Source organism: Vanessa cardui, chromosome 10, assembly GCF_905220365.1.
Source record: "Vanessa cardui chromosome 10, ilVanCard2.1, whole genome shotgun sequence".
NCBI classification, from domain to species: domain Eukaryota; kingdom Metazoa; phylum Arthropoda; class Insecta; order Lepidoptera; family Nymphalidae; genus Vanessa; species Vanessa cardui.
In genome coordinates this window covers 14,397,389-14,420,637 of record NC_061132.1, presented here as the reverse complement: position 1 = coordinate 14,420,637, position 23,249 = coordinate 14,397,389, and the positions used below count along the sequence as shown (strand labels likewise).

At 36.4% G+C, this 23,249-nt stretch overlaps 1 protein-coding gene across 1 annotated transcript; it reads left to right on the top strand.

The window, feature by feature from the left end:
• Positions 1–5,019: 5,019 nt before the first annotated feature.
• On the top strand, positions 5,020–18,073 carry LOC124532970 (luciferin 4-monooxygenase-like). The gene is made up of 12 exons (XM_047108109.1): positions 5,020–5,104; positions 5,304–5,459; positions 5,665–5,872; positions 7,081–7,279; positions 7,825–7,947; positions 8,385–8,559; positions 9,084–9,221; positions 9,822–9,947; positions 11,969–12,052; positions 12,608–12,754; positions 13,201–13,366; positions 17,761–18,073. Exons 1-12 carry the CDS (start codon positions 5,102–5,104, stop codon positions 17,886–17,888), a joined length of 1,653 nt encoding a protein of 550 aa, XP_046964065.1. The 5' UTR covers positions 5,020–5,101; the 3' UTR covers positions 17,889–18,073.
• Positions 18,074–23,249: the final 5,176 nt, after the last annotated feature.

The following is a 23,249-nucleotide window of genomic DNA, read 5'->3' as shown; positions in this document are numbered from 1 at the left end:
TGACGTTCAATAACCTTGTATTACCTATACGAGTATAGTGTGCTGCATTTACGCACACGATGTTTGTTTGTTTTTTCCGTAGTCTGTCTCTTTATGTTATCTATAACGATAAGACGCCTATTATTTTTATTTATTGCATTAAGAGGTGGATGCTTCATTGACCTTGCTCGATTGGGTGTTACCGATAAGTGAGCCGTATGGAGAACTTATACACAGTGTGCCCTGAATTTTCAAACAAACTTCAAACTTAGCGACCACTGTAGGTAAATCATAAACACAGGCTCATAAGATCTTAGTTACCAATAATTCTACCATCAACCAAAATTTGTATTTATGTCAATCTTTTAAAAAAAAAAATTAAGAAAACTCATAATACCAGCAGCATCGAAAGCATAACTAAACTATAAACTGTAACAGGCTTTTCTGTTTAGAATTCTCTCGGCCATACGTTCGGCTCATGATAACAAGAACCTCAGCCCTCACTTGATCGCCTGGAAACAATTATATCACTTGTCAATCGATGGTTTTAATCCAGTAACGTGACGACTCAAAATAACTCATAAGAACCTACTATTATAAAGTCTATTTTAATTTGACTCGATAGATAGATAGATACATAAAAACTTTATTGCACTCCAAATCTTATAAAATAACAGTACATATAAAATGGTTAATTACAGAGAATTGAAGGCAAGGGCGGCCTTATCACTAAAAGCGATCTCTTACAGGCAACCCAACAGATGAGGACAACATATTTTGTAAATAGGGTAGTGCATAGTTATATTAAACTGGAAACAATGATATCACTTGTCAATCGATGGTTTTAATCCAGTAACGTGACGACTCAAAATAACTCATAAGAACCTACTATTATAAAGTCTATTTTAATTTGACTCGACTACTGACAGATGCTGAATGTTGATCTACATCGACATTGTATCGCTACAGGTATTTATGGGATATATACAGATTAATGTGTCATTCACAATGTATCAAGGCGGTATTATAAAACTCTTCAGAAAAGTACCAAACCATTAAACTACAGGCACAACGGACATAACATCTTAGTTCCCAATGTTGGTGGCACACTGACGATGTAAGGAATAGTTAATATTTCTTACAGCGTCATTGTCTATGAGTGATGGTGACCACTTACCATCAGGTGGCCTATATGCTCGTCCGCCAACCTATACTATAAAAAATTTTTTTTTGCTTTCGTATAGAATTACCAGTCTGATGTAGACACAACAGAATTATAATAATAATTGAACATAATAATTAAGGTATCGTTTATAATGCTTTAAAAACGTTATCTTAAATAATCAACTTGAGCAAAAAACAAACATCAAAAATTAAAATGAAAAATGCCCATGTGCTGCACACCGCAGCATCCGACATCGTCAGGTCAGTTGTGCCTCTCTGAACAAATAAACTTTCTATCAAAATCAAAATCAAAATCAGAATCAGAATCAGAATCAGAATCAGAATCAAAATCAAAATCAAAATCAAAATCAAAATCAAAAATAAACTTTATTCAAGTGGGCTTTTACAAGCACTTTTGAATCGTCATTTAACAATTAAGTGAAGCTACCACCGGTTCGAAAAGTAGATTCTACCGAGAAGAACCAACATTTAAAAAATACAATAATATTAATTATATATGTATGTAATGTATCCTGCCTGGAAATCAACAGGTATTAATTCCAAGCTTTTTTATCATCTAGGTATAAAATCTTGTATCGAAAAATATGCTATTTTTACCAATGTATTTTTTATAAACGATTTGATTTTACGACCGATTTACTTATCTAAAATACAAATTGAACCTGCATTCGAGTTAGTTGGTTTACACTTAAAACTTCCTTCACCATGAAGTGTCATCATAACAGATTCATACTGTAACACTTAATCTTATTACTCATTAATGTAAAGTGCGAATCTGAATTGCAACCAAACTCAGTACGAAAGCATCCTTACATACGGACGACGACGAGACGTTGGCATTTACTGATAACTTATGAATCAGGCACACAAATATTATATGATTCTTATTTCTTTATAAATAAACAATAATCTTTTCGAAGATGACCTTTATTATCAAACTACAATTGTCGTCGATATAATATCATGTAATGTCATCGAATGTAGAGTAGAGTCACATTAATAAATAATTCAGAGCAGATCGCTTAATTTAGGGTTCTCTTGTCTTTCAATACAATACGAAATGATGTAATTTAATGCATGAACTATAATAAATAAATCTACAAACGCCTAGTATGGATTTCCAATATCAGATATCATTTTCTATCATGCATATTTGCTATGAAGTTTTTAGTTGATATCAATTTTTTGAAATGATCGAACTGACTTAGGCTTTATAGAGACGTTTAAGGTGTATGCACATGAAAAAACAAAAAAATAAATAAAAATAAACCTCATTAATTGTACAATCGGGGTAAGAAAAGGTTCGTCACCCTAAGAGATATTTTCGTGTGCTCAGTATCAGCAATAATCTGCTTTACCGATCGAGAAATTATGACACTGATAGACATATTTTGAGAATACAATTGAATTTGTAATGACTAATTACGCCATTAGAAAGGTTTCATGTTGCTTTAAAACTAAACGTAATCCAAAGATGTGACACTATTTTGAACCAAGTTATCATACTATGTAAGTTTAATTTTATAATATGCAGTTGTCAGTTTAGTGCTTTAGTTCAAAAGGTACTAAGAGTTTACGACTTGATAAAGGAATGAATTTGAAAACTGACGAAGGTTTTCCACTATGACTGTACATGATTAAACTACCACCGCTTAGGAATGAAGTAGTTACTCTTTTCCGACAATGTCTCTTTATAATTCCATAGTTTTTAATCATAATTATGCAACAACAACAAACAACAGTCTTGCTTCTTTATAGATAACTTGTGTATGGATATTTATCTTCCAAGAATCATTCGTGATGTCCAAACCCATTATCCATTTTTGCAAAACAAATCTCTTGCTTGATACATGTATATCTAAAATAATAACCATTTGGCTAACTTGCTAAAAAACTGCAGTACTTATGTTGTTTTCCAGTTTGAAGGCTGAATGAATCAATATATCTGCATGTACATAACACATCTTTTTTCTCAATGGTGGCGCAAAAAAGGCTTGATAATGTGTAAGAAACCTTGGAGCTATAATGAACCCTACCCAATTAGCATCATCAAAATCGTTTCTAAACAAAAACGTTAATATGTTTGGATTCTAATAAAAATCAAACATGGGCTATTTAATGACGTGACTTAAGAACTTCCTATTTTTTAGGTCATTTAAAAATCCCCGAAGATTCTTCTAGTGGCAGTATTAAGTTTTGACTATCAATAAATAATAATGCTGAATCTTGATTAGACCAATTTTAAAATATAAATTTGCATTTGTTTATTGTGTACCCTAAGTATACAACTTTAGGTAACTCAATTATTTTGTACATATATTTTGATATTTTAAGGTAGTATTACTACATAGTATATAACAACGTCGCTTTCTCTGTTTCTACGTATACTTAAATCTTTAAAGCACGCAACGGATTTGATGCGGTTTTTTTTAAAGATAGAGTGATTTGAGAGTTCAGTTTTTGTGTATAATAAGATCGACAATATAGTTAAGAAACACTGTTAATTTTAGAAGTTTCTACTGTGATGTCATATCATTGCAGCCGTGCAAAACCAACAATGTACCTAAATAGCACATGCCATTTAGGTACATTGTTGGTAAAACTGTTCTATTTAAGAGACAGTGATGAAGCTCTTTGCAGAACCTCAAAACGGATGATGAAAAGGCATAGTGGAGAAAATAGGACGTGAACAGGAGAAAATAGCAACGAACAAACATTTATGCCTGTAATCATTAAAAAAATAAGGTTTGTTTATGTAAAACCAGAAAAATCGGCAATTTTCCTAACTAATGAATACTATCAACATAATATCATTTCATTTATCTACAGAACCAATTGTGATTGTGAATTTAAACGACGAATGTATTATTGAAATACATTACATTTTCACGAAAGACTGTTATTTCTTCGCCTTTGAAGACGTAGTCCTTGGCGAGGTAGTAATTTGTGTGCAGCGTATAATGGTGATTAACGTTAATAATGTAGTATATCATTACTCGCCAAACGACATTCAATCGCAATCTACGTTAAGACGTCTGTACACTTTACATTACATTATGGTTGTGATTAATCTTAACTAATATTATTACAAACAAAGGCAATCTTGTCTATCTGTGTGTCGGCTAAAGGTTCATGGCTACACAGCTCAACAAAATTTGGTGTGAAGCTTGTTTGAACTGCGAGGACAAACATAGGCTACTTTTTCAATACTAATATTTATGGCTAGCCTTTTGTATAGAGCAAAACTGAATTATTATATTATTTAAAACTCTAAGTTTACGCAATTTAGCTGCCTAAGGAAGCAGTTAAAATTGTTTTAAAATGTTTATAGATTGCATTTATAACAAACAACAATGTATTTTTTAGACTACACATTTTGCCACTGGGATTCATTACCCTCCTGCCCTGATCTTAATGTATTTAGGGTCTGCGCACAAGTCTTCTTCTTCCATACATCCCTATGGGACGTCATCTCATAAGTAACGTTATTTCCAGTCATACCGTCCTTCGTACAATCCATCCATCATTTTCGCTATCAGGATTAAAATATGCATCCTATGCAAAACACTTGAACAACATATATCATTAATAATCTCACGAATAAAGTAATTCAGAAATAAAGTACTTGATATTTAATTAAAAAGCTACATTAAAATACAATAAATTCAGTCTAGTCACCAAGACTACATGAAAGACGATTTGATGTACTAGCTCGTTAATAATCCCTTATGTTACAAATAAATAGGTTATGTTAAATAATATATGTCATTCTTAAGAGATACGATGACAAGTGCAGAATTTGCTATTTCAAGATGCAACAATCCATAGATAAAGTATGTGAGTCTACATCTTTATATGTCGTCGACGACACAATTTCTAGTGTCCATTGTCACAAGGGCGCGGATCTTCATAAGAATAACACGATACTAAGACATAAATGGCAAGTATTGTATATATTTCCATACATTGTGAAATAATATTAATAACACTTGAAGCTATCTTTATATATTACATAAATTAAATTAACCTTGTCATATTAAGTAGTAGAATGTCTATTCATTATTAAAAAGTGTAATGTCTCGCCAACTTTCTCTCCAACCAGACAACAGCTGATTGATTTCACTCATTCATTGCTTCAGATGATGTCAGGAAGGCGAGTGAATGATGCAGTACATTGGTTTATGGCAGAGCTAACTTCGCGAGTTGTTGCCGAAAGTGGTATCCCGAGTGACAGATTCCATCTCGGTAAAATCATCCTACGTAGTCTCAAGGATTATCCTGATGCTGTGATGCAGGTCTTGTAACATATATATACGTACTTAATGTATTATTAATCGAAATCAAAATATACTTTATTCAAAGAGGCTTTTATAAGCACTTTAGAATCGTCATTTAATAAACTATAATAAGTAAGTAAAAATGCAAAGTCATGCTTAGTTAAACAATATGTCCTGCCTGGAACTAAAAAAGAAACGTAATTTAAGATATTTTTTGTCACAGATTGATGGATCGACAGGGGAATCAGATACAAACGCCAGTATATTGGGGGAATCAGTGAAATGCGCCAAATGCTTCCGTAATTTTGGGCTGGAACAGGGAGATGTCATAGTGCTAATGGCACCAAACCACAGAAGTCTGTGTGTACCTTTCTATGCAGCTCTGTACACGGGAGTTATTATCTCGGCTGTTGATATGACGTTGGGAGTCAGTAAGTAGCTCATATTTCAGAGCGTTAAATCGATTTGAATAATCGTCGATTCTGGTTTTATTCGATAAGTAGGTCAAATTCTGTTGTATCGAATGGACATTAGAATCGATTAATTTGTCCACTAGAATCTATCGAAACGTTTATAACATTATAAACAAAGTACACACAGATTAACAGATTAAGTATACATGCAAGAGGGACATAAAAAAAATACAATTCTTTAACTCTCAGTGTAATATTAATTATGAACGGGTGGTAGCTTTACATTTAATACAATTCTTAAAAATGACGATAAATACAATCAATTTTGAATGGCTTAAGCTAAGGAATAGTTAACGAATACTACATTGGTATATATTGGTAATTAATATCAATAACAATTAACCATCCTTATCCAAACACTTTTCCAAGTCTCGTGCATAAATAGACGTTAGCATTAGGATTCTTAATCTCTCTGTCCAGGAAGACGGGGAAATAATCGTGAAAATATCAAGGGGAGAGAGATAATCACGATAATGATACATAGACACTAATATTACTTTTAAAACGTGTACGTGTGAGTGCTTCACACACCAACACAAAGTACGTTGTGTCTTGTGTCGTGTGTTTATATGTGTGATTTTGTATAATGCAGCTTATATTGATAAGGACATAACGACGAGGAGTTCAATGACGCTTTGGCTGTCACCACTAACAATAACAACAATAATAAAATAATTGATATTAATATATGACTTGCTTCTGAGAACACGCGATATTCTTGATGACTGATACTGACTTATACATTTTAATTAAGTTATAAATTTGCATTGTGTCATTATACCAAAGGATATCAATACATATTATTTAAAAAAAAGTTACCAATCTTGTCTGTCTGCCAATCCGTCTATCTGAACAAGAAAAGTCAAAAATTGACGAATTGATTTCCATACTGTTTTCTCCAATAAGCGGTTATTTAATTAATTATCAATATATTTAATGGGTGGTTAAATAAAAATTAATTACACCAAAACTTTTCCCATGAATTATAAAATTATATTAATCATGGAAAAAGTTTAAGCCTTAAATTATCCATTGTCAAAAGCCATACCCATAGTCAATATTTAATAGTCATAGCCTACCATAGCCAATAGTCTATCTAGACGAAGTAAGTACGGGTATCTAGTAAAGAATAGTAGTATTAGTCATCAATTATGTTTTCATTTTAGAGGAACTCCAAGGCACGTTTAGTGTTAGTCAACCAAAACTAATATTTTGCCAAAGCGAAAAGGCTCCAGACATACAAGTGGCTCTCAATGAAATCGACCTAGACGCTACGATTGTTACTTTTGACAAGGGAGATTATCTTTGCAGCCTAAATGAGTTTGTAGATAAATATGCAGATGACGCACCTATTGAAGAATTTAAGTAAGTTTATAATATGTTTTGAACTTATTTTACCTATTGGGTATAATAAAATAAAATACCTATACTTTAACGCAAACAGATATTTTATTGAAAATTGCTCCAATGAACAGAACAAATATTTGGCCAATGCTTTTTGGTAGACTCTACATTTAAGCGTCAATAGCGCAATGGCTATCAGGTCATCCAGCGATGTAAAATGTCGCAGGTTTGATCCTGACATCCTGGACTATTGATGTCCCTACTTCTAACACAAGCTTTATACGTGGAGAAATCAAAAAGAATTTTAATCATTTCTCAAAGGTAGTTCAATCGATAAATTCAGGCAGGCAAAAATAGTTACGAATAACATCGTGAAGTACCAAATTTCATAAGAAAAGCTACTGAACTTGTTTAACGATCGATAACGTTACTTTGCTAATAAATTGTATTGATTAGGAAAAGAAGAGCAATAGTCTTATTTGCTGAAATCAGCTCGTTAATGTTCTATTGATAGCTTTTCAGGGTTGCTGATCTACACTTATTTAAGATTTATCATCGTATTTCAGGGCAACGGATTTCGATGCGGAAAATGCCGCTGCGTTCCTGATAGCCACCAGTGGGACAACTGGCTTGCCCAAAGCTGCTGAAGTGTTGCACAAAAATTTCTTCATTTCCGCATCGATGATATGGTAATGTATAGCCATTAAAAGCCTTTGATGTAAGCTCAGTTCTGTGCTAGGATTTCCTCTATTTCTGTATAAATTTTGCCGTTTATTCAACTATACTTTTCCTATGCGTGATAGCTAATAAATTTGTGGCAGATTCCATTAAACACATATGTACAGAATTTCTCACACAGTTATACAATGGAGCACGAGATGAATACAAATTACACGTCTGATAAAATTCGTAAAAAATATTAAATGATATTGTTCGTAAGTCGTTTTAATTTGTCTTGGAGAATTGAATGATCAATACAGAATTAGATTATTTGGAATTGTGACTTGTTATAATGGTCCATGTTTTAAGATAACTTTCTGAGCTACACATCTGACAGGTCAAACTTTTGTTCATTTATTTTGATCACTTATTCGACAAATTTTAAATATTTTTGCCAACCCACCAGGTCTCGCTTCGACACATTTCCGCGTCCAACGGCCATGGCTCTGGTCGGGTCTCCTCTACAGTGGCTGACGGCTATTATACACTTTCTAGCATCTCCGATTTTCAACTATACGAGGCTGCAATCGTCGATGCCTCTTACGCAGGAACACGCACACTATCTCATTAATACTTACAAGGTCAGTCTTTTAATAATTTTCGAAATTACATTTAAGAAGTCTTTGTGGAGGAATGTCAGGACTGACCCTATTTAAGTGTGACAATCTATCTCAACAATATCTTCTTGAGAAATATTTGTTGTGTGAATCAAATTTTGAGGATGGTACCTACTTGAGCGTGATCGTCTCTTTTCTATATTGTTTTTATATGTTTTATACGTTTAAACTTTTTTATTTACTTTACGTAGCAAGATTAGTAAAACCGATGATTCTTAATTCTAAGTTGCTTTTTTTATTTAAATTGAAACAGTTGTCTTTTTATCTCATTATACTTCTTTTTGATCTTTGATCTCTGTACCTCTCTATCTCTCCTTCTTTTAGGTACACATTCACCTTTTCTAAATAGGTGGTCAGTTGAGATGTTCGTGTTTTATCTGCTGATTAACTTTTCTCTTAAATCGGTGCTCCTAAATTCTGTCAAACGGATATAATAATAAATATCCACATAAGTAAAAAACGTGTATTAATGTACAAATATTTTTCAGCCGACATATACCATAATGAGTCCAACATTGATTACGACGCTGATAAAAGAAGTTAATGGAAAATGTGACTTTTTCTGCTTCGAGACTATATTATTGGGAGGCAGTGCGGTTCCTTTAGCACTCATTGACGATATTAAGGTATATTTTTAACAACACCGATACTATTAAACTGGAGAGAATATTTGTGGCCGTTGATTTCACCTCCAAATCCACTTTGGCTGTTCTTCCATTAAATAAACCTTTCATTGATGTAGGTATATAAAAGTCAATAAGGGTAATATCCTATAAAGTATAAGGCTAGGTTGATAAATATATTATAAAACATTTGACACAAAGAGGTATTCCTCCGTATAGTGAATTATAAACGCAAACTGTGCATGAATACTGTGATTGATTAACTGTTTAACTGCTTAACTGTAAATGATTTACTGTAAGTCACCGTCTTGAAAGATAATAGGGTCCATGTTCGATTCGAATTATTTATATTGCAACATAATGAAGTCGACTGACTCGAAATTATAAATTACGTGCCTAACGAATTAAATCAAATCAACATGAGGGTATTTTATTTATTCGACAAAATTAATTAAAGCACGTTGGAATAATTTAACAGGATTAACGTTGAGGATTCTTAAAAAAATGGAATATCAGTATTTAATTACAACTAAGAAGTTTAATATTTTCGAATTATATAACTTGCATGCAAATAATAATTTGTCTTATTTTATGTAATTGTAGAAGATTTCGCCAAACACTGAGGTTCTGAACATTTTCGGTATGAGCGAAATAGCAGGCGCCGCGTTTCATGGGGACCCAGCATACCCAGCTGCTTGCGGGAAACCTATGGCTTGCTTCCAATACCGTGTAAGTTGCTTAAAAAAATACTTCAATTTTAATTTACCGTGCTATATGCCTGTACTTCTTCCTTAGTCTAGCTCTTTGGTTCAAGACAATATTACTGTAATTATCAGTTGCCAGTCCCGTGCTCTGGAAGGTATGTAAAGTTCCTGGTCTTAAACTCTTTTCAGACTAATCAGATTTGTCAACTTATCAAATTGCACTGGCACACACACTTGCACACATTTGGCAGATCTCCCTTGAAAACGGCTGGCATTTACTAAATTGATCAAGACCTTATCATCATGATCAAAAATAACATTTTAAATATATATCGGTAAAATACGTTGGCGTACTGATAAAAAGTGCTACCATACAGTCTTCATTGGTACTGTAAGAAATATTAACTATTTCTCGAATCGTCAAAGTGTTACCAAACGAATACTAGGAACTAAGATGTCCTCAATTAAATCAGAATTGCTGGTAACGACTCAAACGGGCTTACACAAAACCTACTGCCTATCAAGTTATTTCAATTGAATTAAACACCATTTGTTAATATCACGGTTTTAAGCTGGTAAAAATTCGAAATATGAATACATTTTGAGTTATGCAAGTGATGATTGGTAAGGCAGGAGAAATGAAAACTTAAATGGAATTGCTTCTTATAAAGACATATTTTCCTAAAAATTTAGAGGTTTTAATAGGACTTCGGACAAATAAAATGATACATACCTTCGATGACATTGTTGACTTTCTTCCAGCAGAATGTCAGTTTTTGTGGATACAATTATACTTATATCATTGATATCAATTTCCTTGTAATTATGCTAACTGTTGCAGTTTAACATAACAAAAAATCATTTTATCGTGCCATATTACAAATTAAACGAGGTTAAAAGTATTAAAATGTTTATGACATCGAACTAATATTTATTTATTTAAAAATTTCGATAGTGAACCGAAATTTAAAACATTTTTTTTCAAATTTTGAATTTTAATTCTTTCGTGTTTATAGAACAAGGACGCTTCCTGACTTTGCACTAGTAAAAAGTTAAAGTTACTCCATAATGCGTCTAGTAATTCTTATTAATAATATTTTTTCGATAAACAAGGCTCGGATTCCAACAGAGAACTGATAAAATAATAATTGTGAATCAATTTGAATCTTATTTAAAAATATGCGAGATTATTGTTTTACTTCTAAAATATTAATGATTTTAAAACTTATTTGAATGAAATAACTTCAATTTTGTATTGAACCTGTTATTTAAATAAACAAATAACAATGCCAGTGTTAATTTTGGTTTATAATTATTATTAATTAAATTAATAATAATTAAAAAAAAACAAATTTTAGTTATTAATTATTAACTTATACTTTACAGAAAAAAAAACAGAAACAAAACAAATACAAGATAATTACTTGTGTCTCATAAATTGTTCAAATATGTTTAAAACAGCCTATGTCCGCATATTGCCAGCATCTCCGTTCGTGTTTTAGAAATAGGTCGATACAGGTATAAGAAGAAATTTCAAATTACTTGATATAAAATTTTATCAAACTCGGTTCCGAGGTTTTGCCTAAAGAGCAAGAGACAGACGGACAATGCTACTGTTACATTTATAGTATTAGTATAGATATTACTTGGTGGTAGGGCTTTGTGCAAGCTGGTGTGAGTAGGTACCACCCACTCATCAGTTATTCTACCGCCAACTAACAGTACTCAGTATTGTTGTGTTCCGGTTTGAAAGGTGAGTGAGCCAGTACAGTAATAACTACAGGCACAAGGGACATAACATCTTAGTTCCCAAGGTTGGTGGTACATTGACAATGTAAGGAATAGTTAATATTTCTTAAAGCGTCATTGTCTATGGGTGATGGTGACCACTTACCATAAGGTGGCCCATATGCTCGTCCGCCATCCACAAAACCAACTAAAGTTTCTATAAACCAAATAGTGTATAGTGATCTTAATGGTATTGCACAAATCATGATAGCAACCAAGAGTGGTAACAGTTTGTTTAAACGTATACATTCATTTCAGATAATAGATATTAATACACAAGAAGATATCTATGAGCCCAACATCCCAGGAGAACTCTGGATTAAAGGACCAAGTATATTTAAGGTACGACAATTTAGGAAAAATAAACCAATTGGATTTCGTAATAACATCTCTAAACTTATTACACCATGATGTTTTAATATGCAGACGGCAGACTTTCTTACGATATTAGAAGAAAATTCTTCCAAATTTTAAAGAACTAGTGACAGAAAAAGCATTTCGCGCAATGCTCTTGATTAATAAAGATAATTGTGTGATTTAAATAAAATTGATGCGTCGCTATAGAAAAAGTTCATTAATTTTCTATATTGTCTTGGATCTGGGTGTTTGTGGCACCGTCGTTACTTCTGATTTTCCATAACACAAGTGCTTTAGCTACTTACATTGGGATCAGAGTAATATATGTGATGTTGTCCAATGTTTATTTGTTATTTTACGAATTGGTTCATGAATTCTGGACATTACAGATATATGCACGGGGCATAGAAATAAATTTTACTGCTTTAAATTATACATGAAAATTAATTGGTACTTGCCCAAACTAATGCCCCCAATTCCTCCTTTAGATTTAATTGTTTTAGCACCAGAAACCTTTTGAATATTATGTTATAATTCTAGGGTTATTACCGCAACAGTACAGCAACAGAAGAGGCCTTCGCTGAAAGAGGATGGCTGAGATCAGGGGATTTGTTCTATAGAGATGAAAACTGGAACTTTTATTTCTTAGAACGGATAAAATTACTTTTGAAATACAAGAGCTATCAGGTAATGGGGTATTGGCATTTGTCCAAAACATATTGCAAATAATCGTTTAATATTAATTAGTAAGTAGTTCTTCCTTGTAGCTTCAATTTTATATAAAATGCTGATTCGTAAAATAAATCATTTTTCTAATAAGTACAACTAGACAATTTTACATCACCCAATTAATTTTACAAATATTTGATTTCATTGTTATTTAGGTTTGTTTACATACCAAAAATTAAGAGATCTTTCGAAATATGATTAAGTTCACAGAAGATGTTTGTTATCCGACAAATTTCTATGATGATGGTAGATTTTATGATTTCTGAAATGAAAATTCAGAAATAAATTGAAATTTACAAATAGGCACTTTCATATACTTTAATTATTTGCTCCTACTTCACAATTATCATTCTCAGTACTTCTCGACACTTAAAATTTGAATATGTCTCATTTTCTCACCACAGATATCACCAGTAGAAGTTGAGAATGTTATACGACAGCACCCAGGGGTCCTTGATGTGGCCGTGACCGGCATCCCGGACCCCGAGTGCGGGGATTTACCCGTCGCTTGTATCGTTCCAAGAGAAGGCTTCGACATTACAGCAGAGGAGATTAAGGAATTAGTCAAAGGTACACTTCCTATATTATATTTATTACATCTTATAAAGGTAATAAGTCATCTAATAAGTCCGGTAATGTAGTAGTCCGTTAAGTGTTCATCATCGCTCATAGTCAATGGAATTGTTAGAAATATTACTCCACTATCAATCATCAATAAGCCATCAAATTAGGAATCTAAATTGTTATGTTCCTTGTTCCTATAGCTATGCTAGCTCACCTTTCAAATTTGCATCCTTATGTACTTAAATTTAAGAATACATAATAAAAATACAAACAAATTATTACATACACAAAAAGAGTTTGTTAAAACCTTTATTGATAAAGAAATTAAATTTCTAAAATAAAAAAATTATCATAAGGACATAAATATTTAAAAATAGAACATCTTAATCATATCGAATTGAAATCAAAAAGTAATTAGCAGTAGTCACAACTCTAACATCTGTCAATATCGATAACAACTTCAAGCGGACCAGTCTAGTATAGTCATCAACAGTCATCATCAACAGCCTATTTTTGTCCACTGTTGGACATAGGCCTCTCCCAGTGCACGCCACTGTGGTCTTTCTCCGGCTACTCGCATCCAGCTCCTGCCTGCCGCCTTGCGTATATCGTCACTCCACCGTGCCTGAGGACGTCCTACACTACGTTTGCCGAGACGCGGTCTCCACTCTAGAACACGTTTTCCCCAACGGTTGTCGGTTCTACGACAAATATGACCAGCCCACTGCCACTTCAGCTTACTAATCCGGTGGGCTATGTCGATGACTTTGGTTCTTTGACGGATAACCTCATTTCTGATGCGATCCCTCAAAGAAACGCCGAGCATAGCCCTTTCCATAGCACGCTGAGCGACTTTAAGTTGGTGGACCAGCCTTGTCGTGAGTGTCCACGTTTCGGCTCCGTATGTCATGACGGGTAGGACGCACTGATTGAAGACTTTCGTCTTAAGGCACTGTGGGATCGACGATGTTAGGATTCGACGTAACTTCCCAAACGCTGCCCAACCCAGCTGAATTCTTCTATTCACCTCGTCCTCAAGGTTGTTTCTACCTAATCGCAGAGTCTGCCCGAGGTAGACATATTTTTGAACAACTTCGAGAACGGTACCGTGTATCGTAGTCGGTTCCGGTAGAACATGTTCATTGAACATGACCTTGGTTTTATCCAAGTTCATCCGTAGGCCGATACGCATAGAAGAATCAGCCAGCTCGTTCAGCATTTGTTGTAGGTCCTGCAGCGTTTCTGCCACGATGACGATGTCGTCTGCGAATCTCAAGTGAGAGATGTATTCGCCATTGATGTTAATGCCACGTCCTTTCCAGTTCAGCGTCTTGAACATATCCTCCATTGCATTAGTGAACAATTTGGGGGAAATAACGTCCCCTTGTCTCACTCCTCGATGCAATGGTATGGGATTTGTTTGCTGATTTTGTACTCGGACGGACATGGTGGCAGCTTCGTAGAGACATCTCATCACTTGGATGTATCGCCAATCAACTTGGCAACGCTGCAGGGACTCCAGAACAGCCCAGATTTCAACCGAGTCAAAGGCCTTCTCATAGTCCACGAATGCAAGACACAGGGGCCGATTATACTCATGGGACTTCTGTATAATCTGCCGCACTGTATGGATGTGGTCTATGGTGCCGTATCCGGTCCGAAACCCGGCCTGCTCCGGGGGTTGGAATTCGTCGAATCTTCGCGCAAGACGGTTCGTGATCACTCTTGAAAACAGCTTATAGACATGGCTCAGTAGGGATATGGGACGATAGTTCTTCAGCAGGGTTTTGTCTCCCTTTTTGAAGAACAGGACGACCACACTCCTACTCCACGCCTCCGGAGTTCTCCCTTCGAAGAGGACAGAGTTAAAAAGCGTCTGAAGCTCCCTAAGTACCGGTTTACCTCCCGCTTTTAATAGCTCTGTGGTAACGCCGTCCTCTCCAGGGGCTTTTCCATTTTTAAGCTGTCCAAGAGCAGTCTCGATTTCGCCAATACTGACTTCAGGCAGGTCTTCGGAGAAATGGCGTGTTAATGTAGCTCTAGGATCCTCATTTTCGGGATCAGGTCGAGATGCATGCGATGCGTATAACCGGCCGTAGAAGTCCTCTACTTCCGAAAGTACTGCCGGCTTAGAAGAAACGACTTCTCCACTTGCTGTGGTCAACTTCGTCAGGTGGCTCCTTCCAAGAGATTGTACGAACACCTTAGACCCCCGATTCTGCTCAATAGCTCTTTTTATTGCAAGAGTATTGGAGCACCGGAGGTCGTGTCGTACGCGCCTGCTGATCTCTTGGTTTAATTGCCGTTTCTCTGACGAAGTGACAGGTGGGTTTTCACGTCGTTTCTTCATGAGCCCCAAAGTCTCTTCCGAAAGGTTCGACTTCCTGCCCTTACGCTGCATGCCACAATATCTCGTGCCTTCTTCCCTGAAAATTCGAACTACATTTTCGAGGTTCTGGTTTACGTCCGTTGTGGTTTCCACGGCAGCGAATCGGTTCTCCAGGATTGACTGGAATGTTTCAGATCCCGCAATGGTTTGGAGCAGCTTTGGTCGGAGCGTGGACTTCATCAGACGGGCGCGCTCGGCCTTAAAATTGATATTCAGAGAGCCTCGGAGGAGTCGGTGATCACTACCGGTATTGAACCTGTTAATCACTGAGACGTCTCTGAATATATGCCTCTTGTCCGTCATTATGAAGTCGATCTCGTTTTTCGTCATAGTGTCGGGGCTTTGCCACGTCCACTTCCTTTGCGGCTGCTTCTTGAAGAAGGAGTTCATCAAGAAGAGCCCCTCCCGTTCGAGGAAGTTGACAAGCATTTGCCCCCTATGATTCCTGCTTCCAAGTCCATGGGGTCCTACTACCGATTCGCTGCAGTTCTGTACTCCCACTTTAGCGTTGAAGTCCCCCATGACAACGTTGTAGTGGGTTTTCGTGGTGAAGTGGAGGGCCCTCGATATGTCATCGAATAATTCTTCCACTTCATCGTCCGAGTGTGTCGAGGTCGGTGCGTACGCTTGCACCACCTTGAGGCTGTACCTCTCGGTGAGCTTTATAATGAGGTACGCTACCCTGTTCGACACACTGGAGATTTCCACCACGTTGTCAACTAGGGACTTATTTACCAGAAACCCAACGCCACCTTGGGATTGTTGGTCACCCTCTCGGAAGTACATTAGGTGGCCTGATTCGAGGGTTACGGTGTCCTCTCCCTCTCTACGGACTTCACATAGCCCTAATATGTGCCACCTAATTTTCCCAAGTTCTACCTCAAGTTGCGCTAGATGCGAGTCAAGCCGTAGCGTGCGTCCGTTGTACGTCGCAAGGGTCAGTCGGTTGTGGTGGCCTCCCTTAGCCCGGTGATTCTTAGCACCCCCCGTCCCGCCGTTACCATCGTCGCCACCATGACGAGGAATAGCGGGGCTGCCGGGAACTGGGGGCCGTGGCTTGCGTGTGTGCTATATGTGGAGGTTGTGCCCATAATCGCCACGCTGGGCAGGCGGGTTGGCGATCGCAGGGCGTAGCTTCTCGCACCGGTGACGCTGCTGCCCGTCACCGGCCTGTGGTATTTAGCTACGCCTATTATGTTGATGGTTATACCGCCATCAGTCGGTCGCCAGAGCCTCGTTTGCTGGTCGGTAGGATGCACCACGGGCAGGTGAGGTTGGCTTGGGGCACTAAGGTGTAGTTTGCGCCCCCTTACATCCCATCTAGTATAGTAACATCTCCATATTCATGGATAAATCATCATCCTCCTGCCCTTATCTCAATTTTATTTGGGGTCGGCGCAGCATGTCTTCTCCTTCCATACTTCTCTGTCAGACGTCATCTCATAAGTATCATTTTTAGGCATATCTTCTGTGTGAAGATAAGACAATCCATCTTTTCTTTAGCCGTCCTCTACCTCTATATTCATCAACATCGATGCACATTCCTTACAATTATTCCTCATTCCTCCGCATAACAACCATACCACGATAGCCGCCTTCCATATAATACATAACTTCTCGGCTATCGGTATCACTTTCGTACTTCCTCTTATGTACTCAATCCTTACTCTATCCATCCGCGTAACACCACACAATCTCATCTCTGCCATTTGCAATTGTCAATTGTCACATATATTAATTGTTATTAACGCCAGACAATAGGATAGCTTGCATGGTTTATTTAAGCAGAGGTAACACTTTCTATTTCTATGTTCAAGGGATGCTGTTGTACAATGTTTTCCACCACAGATGAGATAATTAAACACAAATCGAGCACATAGTTATGCGAGTTTTTTCAAATTGGAAACCGCACGTCTTCGATTAAGATTTACGTATTTTAACTATTTTGTCAACTCAGTTCATTATGCCAGAACAAAATATTTATAGTGAAACTGTGGTTTTTAATTTTCAGATTCTCTCTCCGACTCTAAACAGCTTCGAGGCGGAGTTATCTTCATGAACAGCATCCCAATGACAGCCTCGACCAAGGTCCACCGAAGAAAATTGCAAGAAATCGTTAAAAATTTAGAAAGACATTAATATTTAGGTTTAACTAAATTTTAATAGTTTCATTGTATTTATATTAAAATAATATGTATATACCTTTTATTATATACATGTAATTAGTATTGATTTATATATAATTGTTAATTTATAATCAGTATTGATAAGATCAATAAATCAAAATACACGGTTTTATAGGTGATAAAATCAAGGGTAATAAATAACTATTCTTTAATTTTCATAGAGGCTTGATATTATTTTATATACCTTTTAAATGAAATAGCTGATAGGAAATAATCATTGCCTACTGGATCTTACATACCTTTGATTATAATTGAACCACCAATTGGAAGAAGGGAATAAACGCCACTTTTCGACATATTCACTTTTATACACTCTTACATTGCTTAGACGTAGTGTTAAATATTATACATTTAAGGCAGGTCTGTCGTAAATAAATCAGGATTGATATTTTCTTAATAATCTTTGATGTCCTATAAGTTTATGAGTTGTAAGCAAAAAGTTATGAAGTTTTTTTATTATCTCCGTTCCTATTTTTTGGATTTATTCCCTTCTTCCAATTGGTGGTTCAATTATACCACTCACTGATTTTATTCACGAAATCTCAGAAACTATAACCTAGAAACTGGAAATTTAGCAGTTAGATTCCTTATCCTGATAAGGAACCTAACTGCTGTAGATATCTGTTAAGAACGGATTTTAGGAAACTCTACCCTCTATGGGAGACCAAACGGGGTTTGCATGCATTATTTTTGAAGTAAAAGACTTAAAATTTAAAATATACTGGTGATCCGCCCTGGCGCGGCTCGTACGTGTGCAATACTGATACTAAATATACAACAGATCTTTTCTTGTTTCATGATTATATTGTTCATGTTGAGCCGAGATGGCCCAGTGGTTACAACGCTTGCATCCAAACCGATGATTGCGGGTTCACAGCTAGCCAGCAACACTGAATATTCATAATCTTAATTAGTGTTTATAATTCTTCTCGTGCTCGGCGGTGAAGGAAAATTTCGTGAGGTAACCTGCATGTGTCTAATTTCATAGAAATTCGGTTACTTATCCATTCATACCCGCATTGTAACAGCGTGGTGGAATATGTTCTAAATATTCTCCTCAAAAGAGAGAGGAGGCCTTAGCCCAGCAATGGGAAATTAACATGCTACTTGGTGGTAGGGCTTTGTGCAAGCCCGTCTGGGTAGGTACCACCCACTCATCAGTTATTCTACCGCCAAATAACAGTACTCATCAGTATTTTTGTGTTCCGGTTTGAAGGATGAGTGAGCCAGTGTAACTACAGGCAGAAGGGACATAATATCTTAGTTCCCAAGGTTGGTGGCACATTAACGATGGAAGGAATAGTTAATATTTCTCACAGCGTCATTGTCTATGGGTGATGGTGACCACTTACCATCAGGTGGCCCATATGCTCGTCCGCCAACCTATACCATAAAAAAGGCTGATGTTATTGTTGTTATTGTATTGTTCATGTATTATATTATTACAAAACCTTCTTCTCGAAACACTCTCCCTTAAAAAAAACTCATCAAAATCCATTAGATAAAGGTATATACATACATAGGGACAGACAGCGGTAAGCGACTTTGTTTTATACTATGTAATAATAATTATAATGATGATATGTTGGTGTAATTGACAAAATATATGTAAATATGTATTCAAGTGTTGCCGTTGGGGCTTTTTATGTACGTGGAATTTTTCTGACCTATGTTCACAAATTTTAAAAACAAAATCTCAAATGTGATAGGTGATAGAGAATAAGAACTCTACTTCACCTTTTAAGACTGGGTTTGATGGTAAGATGATCCAGATTATCATTTCAAGCCCAGTTTTTTCGTAAAGGAAGACGCATAGAGTATCTTAGCTATTCGTGTGACCAAGCTCTTTAAATTAAAAAAAAAAACATACTACACCTTAGGAAGTTACTTTTAATTTTAACTTAAGTTTGCTCCACGCCACACCGTATCACACGAGAGGTAAATGGACAGTATAATGTTGAATAAAAGGGGGGATCGTTACCTCAGAATACGAGCTCTTGTTAAAACACTTTCTTCTTGGGAGCACTCACTTGGTCACACGCTTGAAGAACACACGCTAAAGGATGGGTGACGTACTTGCAGGACAGGAGGAAGAAAATATGTTCGTTACACTAGCAAACTTTAAAGGCGGCTCATCCACAATGCACACGTTGCCGCGGTCTACACAAGAAAGAAGTAAGTACACTTCAAAATCATACAATTGACAACACTGTTAGCGTTTCAATTTATGCAGTACTAGTAGTCGCCTGTGGCTTCGCTCGTTTTAGGGTGTTGGTTGTTATGTTCTAAGCAAAAAAAGTAGCCTATGTCCTTTCTTAGAATTCAAGTTTGCTTCACACCAAATTTCATCAAAATTCGGGTAAGCTGTTTGGTTGTAAAAGAGCAACAGACAGACAGAATTGCTTTCACATTTATAATAATATAGATTTATAAATACGCTACACATTGAACAGTATGAAACAAAATTCAACCAGTGTGTAAGACCGTACCAGTCTTCTAGCATTATAAACTATAAAGTCAGGTCATTGGATGCATATACATATTACCCTCTAAACATCTTTGGGCACATTAAGACAATGAATGTTTTGGTCAATTTATTTTCCAGATTCCAGTGAGAACTCTTCGACTCTTCGATTACATGATCTTTCTTGTCCAAGAAGCTCAAGTAGATTTTTCCGCCAAGGTTGACTTATTGATACAATAAAAAGGTGCTACCTCTAGGTAACTTACCACTTATCAACGTTCCTGCTGTTATGACGTAATTATGTGATGTTATTATGTTAAGAGACTGACATTCTCATACCAGATAAAAATGTTAAGAGCCGAAGATGATGATGAGATGAACAAACGATCCAGATATTCGAGCCTTATTACGAATTGTGTTTATTAATCATTTGTTGCTGAAGCAAGTTTTCTGCTGACTCCAAGGTCCAAGACCTTGGAGTAGCAGAAAAAAAAACGCATTACCTTCATTAAAAGCATTTGCCTAATTGACACTGCTCTTAGGTGGGCTGGTTCGTTTTTTGACCAGAGGATCGGAATTGCCATTCAACGGAGGCATGTTGCTCGCATTCTTGCCACCATTCTACGCGGCCAGGATTTATAAAGTAACTATTTTTATATAGTAACTGATTTAGGAATTGATCTCAATAATTATTATGCAAGTAAAGGTTTTTCTTACATATTAAATTAATTAATTAAATATAATAACACACTAGCGTTAATCTTCGAGGTTATATTATAAATCACAATGTAAATATATGACACGGAAAATTTTTACAAAATAAATAAAGTTTCATATTAATTTTACAGTTTGATTAATTATGATATAAAGTGATTAGATTAGAATTAAAAATATAATTCTATTATGTATACTCTTAGCTATCTTCACACTGAATGCGGCAATTCCTTATTGCGTAATACATTTAAAAAAAAGATCGCCAACCCCATACAGGTTAGCGCAAAGCCCTATCAACAAAAGAAGTACATAGTTACAAGTAGTAAACGTAGTTTTTAAGTTTTATTCTAAACTAGCTCTGCCCCCGACCTTGTACGCATTTGAATTAACAAAAATAATATTGTCGTAGCCTATGTTACTCCTTATTATATCAGTTATCTGCCAGTGAAAGTCCCGTCAAAATCGGTCCAGCCGTTCCAAAGATTAACCACAACAAACAGACAGACAGACAGAACAAAATATAAAAAAATGTCAATTTGGTATATGTTTCATGATCCACATAAATACATATGTATTGAGTAAAAAAGACATAAATGGCACCATAGACCACATCCATACACTGCGGCAAATTATACAGAAGTCCCATGAGTATAATCGGCCCCTGTGTCTTGCATTCGTGGACTATGAGAAGGCCTTTGACTCGGTTGAAATCTGGGCTGTTCTGGAGTCCCTGCAGCGTTGCCAAGTTGATTGGTGATACATCCAAGTAATGAGATGTCTCTACGAAGCTGCCACCATGTCCGTCCGAGTACAGAATCAGCAAACCAATCCCATACCATTGCATCGAGGAGTGAGACAAGGGGACGTTATTTCCCCCAAATTGTTCACTAATGCAATGGAGGATATGTTCAAGACGCTGAACTGGAAAGGACGTGGCATTAACATCAATGGCGAATACATCTCTCACTTGAGATTCGCAGACGACATCGTCATCGTGGCAGAAACGCTGCAGGACCTACAACAAATGCTGAACGAGCTGGCTGATTTTTCTATGCGTATCGGCCTACGGATGAACTTGGATAAAACCAAGGTACCAAAAACCAATGAACATGTTCTACCGGAACCGACTACGATACACGGTACCGTCCTCGAAATTGTTCAAAAATATGTCTACCTCGGGCAGACTCTGCGATTAGGTACAAACAACCTTGAGGACGAGGTGAATAGAAGAATTCAGCTGGGTTGGGCAGCGTTTGGGAAGTTACGTCGAATCTTAACATCATCGATCCCACAGTGCCTTAAGACGAAAGTCTTCAATCAGTGCGTCCTATCCGTCATGACATACGGAGCCGAAACGTGGACACTCACGACAAGGCTGGTCTACCAGCTTAAAGTCGCTCAGCGTGCTATGGAAAGCGCATCAGAAATGAGGTGATCCGTCAAAGAACCAAAGTCATCGACATAGCCCACCGGATTAGTAAGCTGAAGTGGCAGTGGGCTGGTCATATTTGTCGTAGAACCGACAACCGTTGGGGAAAACGTGTTCTAGAGTGGAGACCGCGTCTCGGCAAACGTAGTGTAGGACGTCCTCAGGCACGGTGGAGTGACGATATACGCAAGGCGGCAGGCAGGAGCTGGATGCGAGTAGCCGGAGAAAGACCACAGTGGCGTGCACTGGGAGAGGCCTATGTCCAGCAGTGGACAAAAATAGGCTGATGACGATGACGATGACGATGAGTAAAAAAGGGCTATTTTAATTTTACAAACAGACACTCCAATTTTATTATATGTAATAGATTGGTATTAAATTAAAAAAGAATAATGAAAATTGCTTTATTAGGAAAACACTTCGACAGTTATAAATGTTCAGCTGGCCTGAGATTTGCTCAAACAAATAGATATACAGGTGGAAAATTTCCTTAAGTCCACTTAATAGATACGTATAGTATGACATAACTTAGATGTAGCATCGGCAAAATTCGTAAAACCGATCACATCTGAATTAAGTACGCCACCCCAAAATTATTAATATTTATTGCTTATGTCAATTTGATCTTTACAAAAACTTGTAATATCATACACGTCGATATACATGCATTTGCTTTCTCGGGTTGAATTGACGCGTGAATCTATAGC